This window comes from Chamaea fasciata, unplaced genomic scaffold (assembly GCF_029207755.1).
Source record: "Chamaea fasciata isolate MVZ Bird 193981 ecotype frontalis unplaced genomic scaffold, bChaFas1.0.hap1 SCAF_18, whole genome shotgun sequence".
Lineage (NCBI taxonomy): Eukaryota > Metazoa > Chordata > Aves > Passeriformes > Sylviidae > Chamaea > Chamaea fasciata.
Window position 1 is genome coordinate 8387155 of NW_027094103.1, and position 12454 is coordinate 8399608.

Consider the following 12454-nt stretch of genomic DNA (forward strand, 5'->3'; position numbering starts at 1 on the left):
CTGCTCAGAACATCTGCATTTTCAGAAACCACCTTACTTGAGAACTGTGCTGGGACCATGACGAAGTCATCTGTGTCACAGGAGGAATTCTTGCTGCTGCTTCCTGCAGAATCCTTGGATCCATGCAGAAACCCGGGAGAATCCTGGGTAGGAGATGCCAGCGCCTTCTCCTGCAGCTGCTGCTGCATCTCTCCAAGGGACTGCTAATTCAAGGAGAAAACAAACACTGGCTTCAGCACAGCTACTTCATCATTCTGCTCCATCCTTTAAACTGAGCTGTACAAGGCTGCAAACAGCATTTTGCTGATAAACCAGGGCTGATGGTTTGCCAGAAGCAGCTGTTCAGTTTGCTGAAAAGGAACACCCTTTTATGTCCCTGTCAGAACCGCGCATCTTTTGTTACATAAAACATACTTCCAGTGTGTCTGATGCTCCACAGATAAGAAAAATTCACTTGAGGTATTGCATTCCTCTGCTCAGATTTTCTGGATCAACCACGCATTTTCTACCAACTCACTTTAGTACGGCTCGGAACACGTGAGGAGCTTTCAGAGACACTTCTGGTTGTTCTTTAAGGTTATGTTTCTTCTGTTTTGTTCTTAAACACAGAACCATCTGGTCTCTGTTTGTGCTTTTGCAGCACTTAGTAACATAGAGATAAGTGTTCCTGAACTTCCAAGACCACCCTGTTTTGCTGTACTGCTGCTAAGGAGCTAAAGAAAGGCCCAAAAGAGATTAAACTTTCAGCAGATAAACAGCTCACAGCTGACAGAGGGAGGACAGTCCCTAAAAAGTCCCGTTTTCCTGCTTCCTTCAGCGAAATGATGAATAGCCCCACAATCCCCTCACACTGCAGACAGATGGAGGAGGCTGGATGATTTAAGAAAGCTTTAAGGCAGCTGAACTGCCCATGGAGCAGATCACAATCTTTATCCTAATGCATTTCCAGGCTGAGAAAGACCTGAAGCAGCTTTCACTTGGGCCTCATTAAGACCTTGCTCATCCTCCAGAGACCCTCCTGCTGCACCAGTGGGGACTCCCTGTCTCTGCACACACAGTACATACAGGCAGAAGGAGTTTTCCAGCAGTCAAAGTTGTCTCTTTTCCACCCAATCTGTGAACTCTGCACTACAGACGTGGCATTTTTCCCAGACTGAGCCAGCACACCTCCATCAGCAAAACCTCCAAAGGCAGTGCGCAGGAGAGTTGCAGTAAACCTCCAACACAGCACCCCCTCTCCAAGTCTGGCAGTGATTCTGCACCATCCTTAAGCTTCCCAGACCAGGAAAGCTCCGGAGAGTGAGTCTGCTTTTCACACCATCTGCTCATTCCTGGAGTCTCATGGCCAGGAGGGCCTCAGCCAACCACCCTCTACTTCAGGCTGCAGGGAGGAGGCTCTCAGGGACACAGTTATGAAACATTCAGAGGGAAGCAGACCTGTCTCCTCTGTCGAGCTCACATCATGAGCACCTACGTCAACTTCTGCTGGTGCCCCTCAGCCTTTCCCATACCAAATTGAGATACTCAGAGAACAGAGCAAAAAAGCAGTCATGCCAGGAAGGAGAAAGTCCCATCCTTCTGCCTTTCCTTACCAACCACACCACCAGCATTCCTGAGTTCAAAGTCAAAGGCAGCTTTCACCAAGAGCCTTCGAAAACAACCTTTCAGTTCAGCGAGCTGGAGGAATGTCACTTCACTGGTCACTTAAATATTCTGCCCTCCAGAAAAGTTTTCACCATTTTGGGTAACCAGAGAGAAAACCCACCAGTTCAGATCATCCTTCAAGAGACCACTGGACTGTGGCAGGTCTGGCCTGAGCACACAGCTTTGCTGAATGTCCCTCTGTGGTGCCTGGACATGCTGGTCAGAGGGATGTCAGGCTGCAGAGACTTTGCTTGAACACACAGAATGTGCAGCCAAGGAAGCAGAGCTATACCCTGAATTAAAAACCAGTTTGAGTTCCAAGGAACTTTCTATCTCTGCCAAGACAAGCTAGTGTCGTTCATACCAACTTCTTTCATAAAGGCCTTTCATGCAACAGGCAATGGAACATTGAAGTATGTCCTGGGGAGAATAAGCCAACCTTCAGGATCCAAACTCTAAACTGGAGATAACACTGCACCAAGCCCAGCCAGAACTAGCATTCAGTGATTTGCACCAAGAGAATGGAAAAACAGAGACCTCATTTCAAACACACAAGCAGGAAAACCATTAATACAAGCAGTGCATCCCCTGAGCTGTACTTACAGGAGGTGATGTCAGGTGGGAAGTGGACGAGCTGCTAGAGGAACTACCAGAGCCAGAACTGGGATAAGAAGGCATTGGCACGGAAGCAGCTAAAAGCAGCAAAAGACAAAACCAAAAGAAGTGGTTAAACCGAGATCAAGCAATAATAGAAAGTCTTCTTCATCTTTTCCCATCCAGTTTATCTCACGCACCGTCGTGTGTCTCATGTATCATATGTGGTCAATTAAAGGAGAACAAAAGAAAATCAACATTCTGTTCAGTTATGTGATTCACATGCATCCACTCCTCCGTGCATGCTCTCACAGGTCTGAGAACTCCTGACCAAGGTCAGATACCCAATCAACAGCTGACCTACCCAGTCAGCAAGATGGGTTTTGCCCTAAAGAGCCTCCGAAGCATCTTTGTAAATGCAGGGAAAGAGAAACAGAAAAGTGAACTGAGTTGCTCATGTCTGGGGCAGAAGCCAGGAACTAGACCATACCCTGACAGATTCTTCTTCATGAGACCTCATGGCTTGGCACACATACATCAAATATTGGGAGGTGTGTGCCAAGTTAAACACATGCCTACTCAAAGCCTATGTGTTTGCTGTTCAAACAGCCACTTTGGCATCCCAGGCCACAGGCTCCTAGCAAAAACCCCAAACCCAACAAAAAACCCCCTCAAGGGGGTTTCCTCAAGGAAATAGTGCATTGCTTCCTATAGCTTGACCTGGTCACTTCTGCAAGTTAAACATGTTCTGGTCGTTTAGTATTTATACAGAAATTGTTTCCACAACACAGGCCATCCTCACATCCTTTTCTTTTATGTTTTATTGTTCAGTATAGGAACTGCCAATTTTATTCACTTCACTGTTGCACTGGCCTTTGTAACAGAGGCCTAAAGCCTAGACTGAGAGGCCTGGTTGGCACTGACCTTCAGGCAGAAGAGATGATCAAGGCATCAGAGGAGAAAAGAATATTTAACTCCAATGACTTATGCAAGTGAGGTTCAGTAAATAACAGAAGAGCTCAGCTCAGCCAAGCAGGGAGACAGTCAAAGGGAAAAATGGCTCTTCAAAGGACTTTGAAGTAGTTAGTGGTTCAAATTCCCCAGTCCACATGCACAAGACTGAACAGCACAGAAGAGCCCAAAATCCCCACTTCAAGGCAGCCAAAAGACTGAAACCATTTTGGTATTTGATTGACTTAAGATAGAGATCTGAGACAATGCCTAATTGAGGAGAGGAACACTTCCCTGCTCGTCCATTATGCTGGCAGAGAATTAGCACCTTCTATCAAATTTCTACTTTTACATTACCTGTGCTAATGACTCCATACCTAATACAAGGGAGATTAATAACACCTAGAAGAAGAATGCTTCTGTCTGAAGTAAAACTATCTCTGTCATTCATCCCATTAGATACTACAAAGTACTTATTCTATTCAACAGGCTAGAAAAATGAAAGTCCATCTCTCTGCAATTAACTGTTGAAACAGTGTTCTAATGATAAGAGAATGGGAAAATATGCCTTTTGATAAAAGGCTTTAGGAAATCTTTCCATGAAGCCTACCAAAGAAGGTTAAAGGATGACTGGACCAGAGTCTTTTATCACAAAGAGAGCAATCACTGAGACATTGATTCCTCAGTCTGAGAGAGATGTAAGCAGATCCAACAACAGGAAAGCCAAAGCAGTGGAGACTTAAAACATCTATTTTAATGTAAGCAACTGACCACTTTAACAGTTTAAACAGGGCCACAGTGATCTCCTCCAGGCTTTGGCAGCATTAGCAAGTAGGAAACCACAGCAGGATGGCGGGGGGGGGGGGGGGGGCTGGACACACTTTTTAGCTTTTGCATCTATTCTGCACTAGATTTAGTGGCCTTGATGGGCTGTGCTGTTGTACAGCAGCAGGGATGGAGGTATCCTGAGGATGGCTGTTCTGGGAGATCAGTCAGTGGCTTGGCATGGAGAGCCACTCTGCCCACAGCCAGCACAGCTGCTGCCCCTCCCCAAGCTCAGGGAACACACACAGAGGCCTGAGAACTTGCCTGTAAAATGGAGAGCTCTGTCCTGCCTCTATCAAGCTGCTTTTGATCTCCACAGTCCTCCCAGAGCCTGCAGAGCAATCCCTAGGACCTTCCCTACAGATTTAATACTAGAAAGGAGGGGGGAAAAAAGGTCTCTCCTTGCTATTTATCCTGCCAGCTGCTACAGAACAATTGACCCATGTACAGACAGCCCTTCCTGTTATGGAAGGGTGCTTTTAAAAAAAAGTGAATTCTCTACTGTATCCACACATGCCTGCTGCAAGACTTGCATCACCATTCATTTTTCCTGGCATTAGAATTTTTGTTAGAGTCATTCCAGTTCTCTCACAAGGTCCCCTCCAGTCTATTTTGGTTCTGTGATTATTGATTTAAACCTGGCTAGAATTGAGACACTTCTATTTTGGACTATTTACTTCAGACAGCTTTTCATCAATCAGGAGGGAAGACAAGCTGGCAGACTTTGCCATTATCATCTGAAACTCAAACTCAGCTGCATGAAGCACTCCTTTAGATACAGCCTCTATTAATCACTGTTATTTAAATCCCTTTGAACTCCCCAAATTCACACTGTAACGCTCTGAGCTCCAACTCAGAAGGTCCTGACACTCCAAATAGACTTTGATGCATGTAGAACCATGAGGTTTGGCTCTGACAAACCCTCCCTGACCTCCACAACCCTGTTGGGGCATTTTTCAGTGTCAGCCATATAGGCCAGCTTGAAAGAAAGACGCCTGCTTCCATCTCCTCCACACACCCAGGCACTCCCAGTTCAAAATTAAAAAGGGTGCAAACACTTGGCTCATCATGTTTTCAGTTGAGTCTGAATGTGGGGAATGTTAACATGAATTGTAGGCCCCCACCCAAATCCAGAAATTGCTGGATTGTAATTGTAATGTAAATAAGTCTGTTTTCATAATTGTCCTCTCCAGCTTGCTCCAGCAACAAAACAGTCATCCTGCACATTGTGTAACCAATGCCAACTGGTTTCAAAATGGGAGAGCTGGGAGCCATAAAGGCAAGCCTGTGCTCCAGCTGTGTGGATTCTGATACTGGATCCTATACTTGTAAAAATAACTTCTGACACATCATCCTACCAGGGGCTCAGTTGCCCTAAAAATATCCAACCCTCAAGTTTTATAGAAAAGCTTTATTTGGAATCTGAGTTCTACATACACTGGAGAGATGCACTTTTCTGATTATCTGGATTCAATTAAAACCACTCATCAGAAAGTTCTTTCATTGCAATCTCTGACAAGGCAGCAAAGTTTGAGTGCAAACTCTGAGAGGACTTGTCCAAATAAGCTGTTTTTTAGAGCTTAAAAGTCTGCAGCATTAAAATCCTTGATACGCAGAAATCATGGGGATTTTTTGCTAGTTTTCACCTGGGTATTTTGTGTACAGTAAGATTAAAAAGATGGCAAAAGTCAAGCTAAGCCTGACAGGGATTTCAGACACCGAACCACCCGTGCACTTCTGAACCATAACTGCTCACCTTTCATGCTCTCTTAACTCGGAGTCAAGGAGGCAGCAGCTTCTCATTCATTAAAGGCAGGAGCAGAAAAACCTCCAAAATATTCTGCACGGGTACCAATTACAATGTGTTTACTGAGAGAAGACTTGCACAAGCATCTAATTATGCCTTCTCATGTGTTATTACTGTAACACACAGCCCCATACCATATGCTGATCAGACCTGGCTACAGACAGACGACAGTCTGACTAGACACAGCATTTTAAAGACTTTTATTAATAAATTTTTACACATCTAAAGTACATGCTTAGTCACAGGTACAAAACCCACAATATAAAATAAATGATAAATAAACAAACAAAAATTAAGTACACCATTGTAGTTAACAAAGTCCAAGGGCCCTGAACCTAGTTTCCAGGGAGGGAGATGAGAGGAGAAACATGAAAACATCTATCCCTCAAAAGAGCAGGGAAGAAGAAGTGCTTGTCAGAAGTGTCTTTTTGAAAGAAATGTTGATTTTGCTGAAGTACCTCAAAAAACATGCAAACGTATTTCAACAAGGGGGATCCCCCTGCCTTAGCAGCTTCAAAATTATCCACCTGGAGAATGATCTGTGCTTGAGGACTGACCAGTTTTCCAGAACTACAAAGTTACATTATATCAAAAAAAACCTCAGATGTGAATGACTTAGTGGTAGCTAGTTATCCGCTCTCAAGGAGAGCAAGAGCACGAGGCACACTGTTCCTTCCCCAGCTCTCCACTGCAGGCCTGAGGGCTCTAATTCAGTCTGAGCACAACCATCATGGTTCAGATGCAGCTCCTCTTCTCTTTGGTATTTCCTACACTTGTGATGCTGAGCCACATGTTGAGATGAAGGAGTACAGCAAGGTTTTGGGCTCACCCTAGCTCTGCACACAGAGTCAGGTCAGGGGAGCCACCCCCTGAGAACTGCAGCCTTGCCAAGACACACTTCAGCTACAGCTGTGCAAGGGTCAAGCCCACTGCCACGCTAGACAGCATTCCATAAATCTCAGGTGAGTTTTTCTTATGGAGATGACCATAACCTGACCTTTGCTGACACACTGGCTCTTCTCTCTCCTCTCAGAAATCAAAAAGACCACAGGCAGCCTTTCTCCTCCAGGCTCTTCAGCACATTTCCCAGAGGCTCTAATCCATCACTGGCATCTGGCAGTAGCAGAGACCTCGCAGCAGAGTACAAGAACTCTCTCCTCCACTAGCAGATTTCTGTGCACCACAACCTGAACATCTCCAGCAATGGGTTGATATTTCTCCCATGTCTTCAAAACCAGTAGCAGTCTCTCCTGCCCGGAGAGGACTCCAGGCTGTGGACATATGTCCTGAGGTGAGGATCAGCAGGGCGACAGAGAGGTCTGGAGTTTGCATAGGCCTTGTCTGCCTGTAAAGGTGCTTTTTTTCTTGGTCCTTGACCCCACACCATGAACCTTGGTGCAGCTGGGGGCAAAGGCTGAGCTACAGTGCCCTGCTCATGAAGGCACCTCTGGTTCCTGCACAGCAGCTGTGCACAAGCTGGAAACTGGGGCCAAGTCAGGAGAACCCTCTCCCGTTTTAGCGCCGTTTTCTGTTCCCCTGGCCAGTGAAGCAGCGGGATGGCTGGAGGTAGGAGATGAGCTGGTGGGCATGCAAGAACATCCTGAGGAGGAGGAGATCTTCTGCCCACAGGGGGATCAGACTCCGAAGGGTTTTTCCCATGCAGCCGCAGGACAGCAGGTGCCAGGAGCTGGGCTGGCTTAGGAGCAGCCCTGTAGGGCCAGAGTCCTTTCCTGCCCCGTGTTCCAGGGCTGGCCCCACATCCCCCTGGCACAGGTGGGTTTAGGGCCCTGGCTGCTTTGAAAACGCCCCTAAACCAGAAGCGTCTTTTCTTGCCCACGGGAGGATCACCTGAGTGCACAGGTAAAATCTCATCAGGGACAACTCAGAAGACCTGCTCTGGCAGCAGGAAAGCAAGAGAGTGTCATGAGTGATGTGGATATCAGACAAGGTGTGTCTACCCTTGGCACACATCCAAGAGGGAAACTGGGTTTGTGCTGGGCATGTTTCCTCCAAGACCTTGCACTTGACACTCTAAATTAGTCACTGATGAAGATTCTTGGTGCTATATTTACTCAGGAGATTAAATGTCCAGGAGAATCCCTTCAGAGAAAACAACCACACACAATTCCACTAACCCAAGTCTCCTGGCCAGAGGACTATGATGCCCCATGCACTAGAAGCAATTCTAAATTGTATTCCACCAAAAACACACCTCTGATCCACAATATGTGTGGCTGCAACAAAGTTTTGAATCAAAAGGAGGAAGAGAGAACTTGCAATGGAAATCTGCCTTTGTTTTGGCCAGCTCCCACAGAGCACCAAAAGTAACCCTTCTAAAACAAGATGTATCAAGAACTTCCATGTAAATGATGAAACAAGATTTGGTAACCACAAAATTTGGCTTTCGCACAGCCAACCTGGCAGGCAGGGCCAAGAGTGCCAGTTTCCAGCATTCACTAGCCTGAATGGTCCCTCCAGGTGAGGATGAAAAGGCAGACCACGATGGATAATCCTGTGTACCTACAAGCACCCCACTGGCCAAGCACTTCACACAAAGCAGCTGAATACATTTCAAAGCTACATTTGCTTCTACTTTAGGTTTCTAAATATCTCCTTAATCATCCCTTTGAAGATAACTCAGTAAAATCAAATACATTTTGAAGGCAAAATCTGGACATGACACAGTAATAAACACTGAATCCCTGCCTAAATAACTAAGGAAACATAAAGCAGTGTTTTTCTTCCTTTTTGAACTAACAGCAAAGGAAGTCAGGCCATGGTTCAAAAAGAATTGTAATCAAAAATGCAATACTTACATTTTTTCATAGAGGCACTTGCATCCAAGAATGGGTGATGGAAAAATTCATCTGAAAAAAATCAAGAACAATGACTCAGTGAAAGAAAATGACTGTAAGAAGTTTACAGATAAAGCACAGGAAGTTACAGTGTTATACAGTGATTTTTCCATGCAACAATGGAAGCTGACTATGGTTGCATTTAGAAGCAGTCAAGAACACAGGCTGGAAACTGGATGCAGGATGTGCTCATGAAAAAAGGATGGGAAATTAATTGGATCCCTGGCTGGTCAGAATGGTGAATCACCCTAAATGTGGGGATCCAGGGGAGCTGTATTTATCACACTGCATTGCCACTCACTCCACAGAACAGGAACGATGGACAAAAAGACTTCCACTGAGTGATCTTTCATGACACACAGATTCAAACCCATCATGCACTGAGGGCAGAAATGCATTTTTAATGGGCCACCCCAGAACCACAGCCCAGAACTCCCTCCCTTTCACATCAAACACAACTGCTGCTCCCTCCACTCATTATGGGAATTCATTCTACAGATCCAGGCCAAGAAAAGCTTCTGTCCTGGCTTGCTGAACATTCTCTACATGTTTGCCTGTCCTCACAAGTAGCCACTTCTCCAACTTCATCTCTGATTCACTGCAGCTCTGTGCCAGAGCCCTCTCATATCACAATCAGCAACTCAGTCTTCTGGGAGTGTCAGCCATGGATCAACACTGATTACTGAGCTTCAGATTCTTTCCCAGAATGGATTTCCTGTTGCAACACCCAAGGTTTACAAACTTCTTCTGTAAACAGCTCCACTTTGGTGAGCTTTCCAGAGCATAGTCACTGGGTTTTTTGTTTGTCTGCTTTTTAACCTTAAAACAAACCCTGTCTCCCCAGGCTCTCCTTGCCACTGCCATGCCAGGGTCCTGCAGACAAAGTGCAGCGGTCTGGAGGTTAGCCCAAGACAAGGAATGGAAATCTTTGGCAGGGAAAGCTGGCATCTCTCACAGATTAGATCTGCTGTGGATGGAGAACACCCCCATCCTGTGGGAGCTGCTCAGCTGCTGGGGTTTCCTGCTTCTTTTTCAGCCTGCTGCAGTAGAGGAGGGTACCATCCCTCAGCCAAGCTGACTCAACTGAGGGGGTGGAAATGATGATTTCTTTCACTTTTCCCCCTCTTCGCTCCAAACTGCTAATTAACTGTGCTTGCAAAGCAAAATTCAAACAACCAGCTTGTAATCATCAGCAGGAAACTTGCAACTTGAAACCCTCCTGGTTTTCCTCTAGATAATCTTGAGATTGCAGGGAGCATCAGTTCCTGGCAGAACAGCAGCTGGGACACACAACAAGTCTATGAAGTTTCAAGCTGATGAGTTGCCATTGTGTGACTCAACAGAGCTCCAGGGGAGCTCTGTGGAGGTCACTGTGACACCTCCAGGCAGAGGGTCTCAGGGGACAAGGAGCAGGAGGAAACCCTCTCCTCTGGGGACGTTCCAATTTATTGATAAATACGTGGTTAAGGACAGGAGAAGTCTCAATACTGCAAGATGTGCTGTAACTGTTGTCCAGAGTGATATCAAAATCTAGTATCTCAAATTTCTAAGTGTTAGACATGAACTCATGCACTCTACTCCCAAGAGGTGCAAAACCTGCTTGTATGGGCTAAAAAGGTTTGCCAGACAATTTCTGACAGCGGGGAATCGAGAACCTCAAAGATCCCTTCTTTTGAAATGCACAGCAGCATGATAGAAGAGGTAAAGATCCACAAGCCAGATAAAAGATCTGCAGGGAATAACCCTGCCAGGTGATTCTATCCAAGCCAGTCTGTCAGGAGCTTCAACAACTCACTTTTCAAAAGACTCATTCTCTCACTTCTACACTCCAGTAACCAGTCCTTTGCATTCATCACTGGATAACTATGATCAGCCTCAGGTAATCTGCAGTTGCTTACCCAGCTGACCATCCCCAGAAAGGCCTTCCTGGTATCTCTAATCCAAAAGAACAATAGAGGATGCAAAACTATTCCTCTTTATCACCTAGCATGTGCTGCCCAGCAGGAAACAACCCATCTGAGCACATAAGCAAACAAAAACCCAACAGAAAACCAACACTCAAACACCAGAAATATCAAATTATTTCACTCCAAGTCTGACTAAAAGCAGCATCCTGAACACACACAGGATGCGTTCGCCTTTAGATGACCTGGTCCTTTCAGGGATTCAAGGAAAGGCTCCACCTCTGCCCGCTTCCCTCCAAGGCATGGCTTTCCCAGGAGGTTCTTCAGATCTTTGAGCTCAGCTAAAACACATCTGTGAGATCCTGCCAAGTCAGAACCACTGGGCTCACAGTGATTGATCTCAGTTTAGAAGAAATCCTCAAAAGAGGAAATCCTCATGTCAGCCAAGTCAGGAGACTAAGACAAAGGCTTGGAGACTGCCAGCTCGAGACCTGAGAAGGACCAAGGCTTCCTTCCACAGAAACTGGAGAAGAAGGGAAGGGTCTGAAAGCAGCTACATCTCCTGGCTCAGATTATCACAGCAAACCCTGAGAAACAGAGGGTAGTGACTGGATTGCTCCGTAACTGAGTACAGCTTGCAGCTCTGGGAAGGAACTGCGACAGAAAAGCACAGATACACAAGACACATTTTACCTTGCAGCACACTTAACCACAGCTCAGAGAGATTATTAAAGCAGAAGCCAGGAGAGGGAATGCAAGTAACACACACATGCTGAAGGTGTGCCAAGTCTCCTTGGTTTACCAAATTGTACTGAAATCAGCACTGACCTTTCCAGCACACAAACTAAAACCCCCATGATTATGCAACCCTCCAGGCACAGGTGAAACCCAGGTGTCTGGATGCTTCTGCTAGCACCAGCCAAAAGCAGAGAGGCTTGTGCAGTGCAAGACACAGAGACAGGCAGCAGAACTCAAACTGGAAGGGGGCCTTACCAAAGTCCATGCGGTCCTTATGATTACGCTGCAGAAGGCCCAGCAGGAGCTGCCTCAGGTGGCTTGATGTTTCCCTGGGGATGCTAGGATTGAAAACAAAGGCAAAATAAGAGACTTGCAGTCTACTTCAACTGCTTTTACATATTCAGGAAGGCAACTGGCAAATGCAAAGCGACTCCATGCCCGCTGGGGCAGGAACACCAGGAGCTCACTGGAGGGAGGCTGATCAGAAATGTCTCTATTTTGCCTCTCTGGCTCTCACTCCCCACTGCTATTGTTCAGGCTACAGCTAATTTTGCTTTAGTGGCCTCTCCCATGAGCACCTGCAGATCCTTCCCTTCACAGTGTCATCCCTCTGGTGGCTCAGCTAAGCCCATTCCACTTGCAGTATTTCACACATAATAAATAAAACCACTCCAACTTGCTCTAATGGGAATAAGATCACTAGAACAAAGCAGTTTCCAAGGGGAAGCTTCCAATTAAGACACTGGTGGTGAAATGTATCACCAATTACCACCATTTTATTAAAGCATTTGTTTTACAGTGCAGCTTATGTAAGACTAGCAAGTAACCTTTGTCTATTTGCTCCCTTGATATACAGCATATATTAACTGAAGGCCACTAAGACGTGAGCAAATGCCACCTCAGCAAGCTAAAATTCATGCAGTTATTACCTCACTTTTCAGCATAGTTAGGAAGAAAATATTCTTTTCAACAGCCTTTGAAACACAAAAAAGCTGGTAAAGCACTGGGCTCTCCCTCACCCCACAAGCAGATGGGGGGAGAGGCCAGGGCAGCTCATCATAACCCCTGTAGATTGAAAAATGCAGGGAATAAATGAATGGATTAAGGCACAGAAAGCAGAGTTCAGCTCTTGCATA

At 45.8% G+C, this 12454-nt stretch overlaps 1 protein-coding gene across 2 annotated transcripts in view; it reads right to left on the reverse strand.

The window, feature by feature from the left end:
• The window catches only part of ULK1 (unc-51 like autophagy activating kinase 1), a 76099-nt gene that overhangs the window by 26328 nt on the left and 37317 nt on the right, over positions 1 to 12454 (reverse strand). For both annotated transcript variants that reach the window (XM_066200177.1, XM_066200176.1), the window contains exons 11-14: positions 11574 to 11656; positions 8638 to 8688; positions 2248 to 2336; positions 38 to 203 (exon numbers count right to left, since the gene is read on the reverse strand). In XM_066200177.1, coding sequence (XP_066056274.1) covers positions 38 to 203; positions 2248 to 2336; positions 8638 to 8688; positions 11574 to 11656 — 389 coding nt within the window. The remainder of the gene's footprint in view (positions 1 to 37; positions 204 to 2247; positions 2337 to 8637; positions 8689 to 11573; positions 11657 to 12454) is intronic.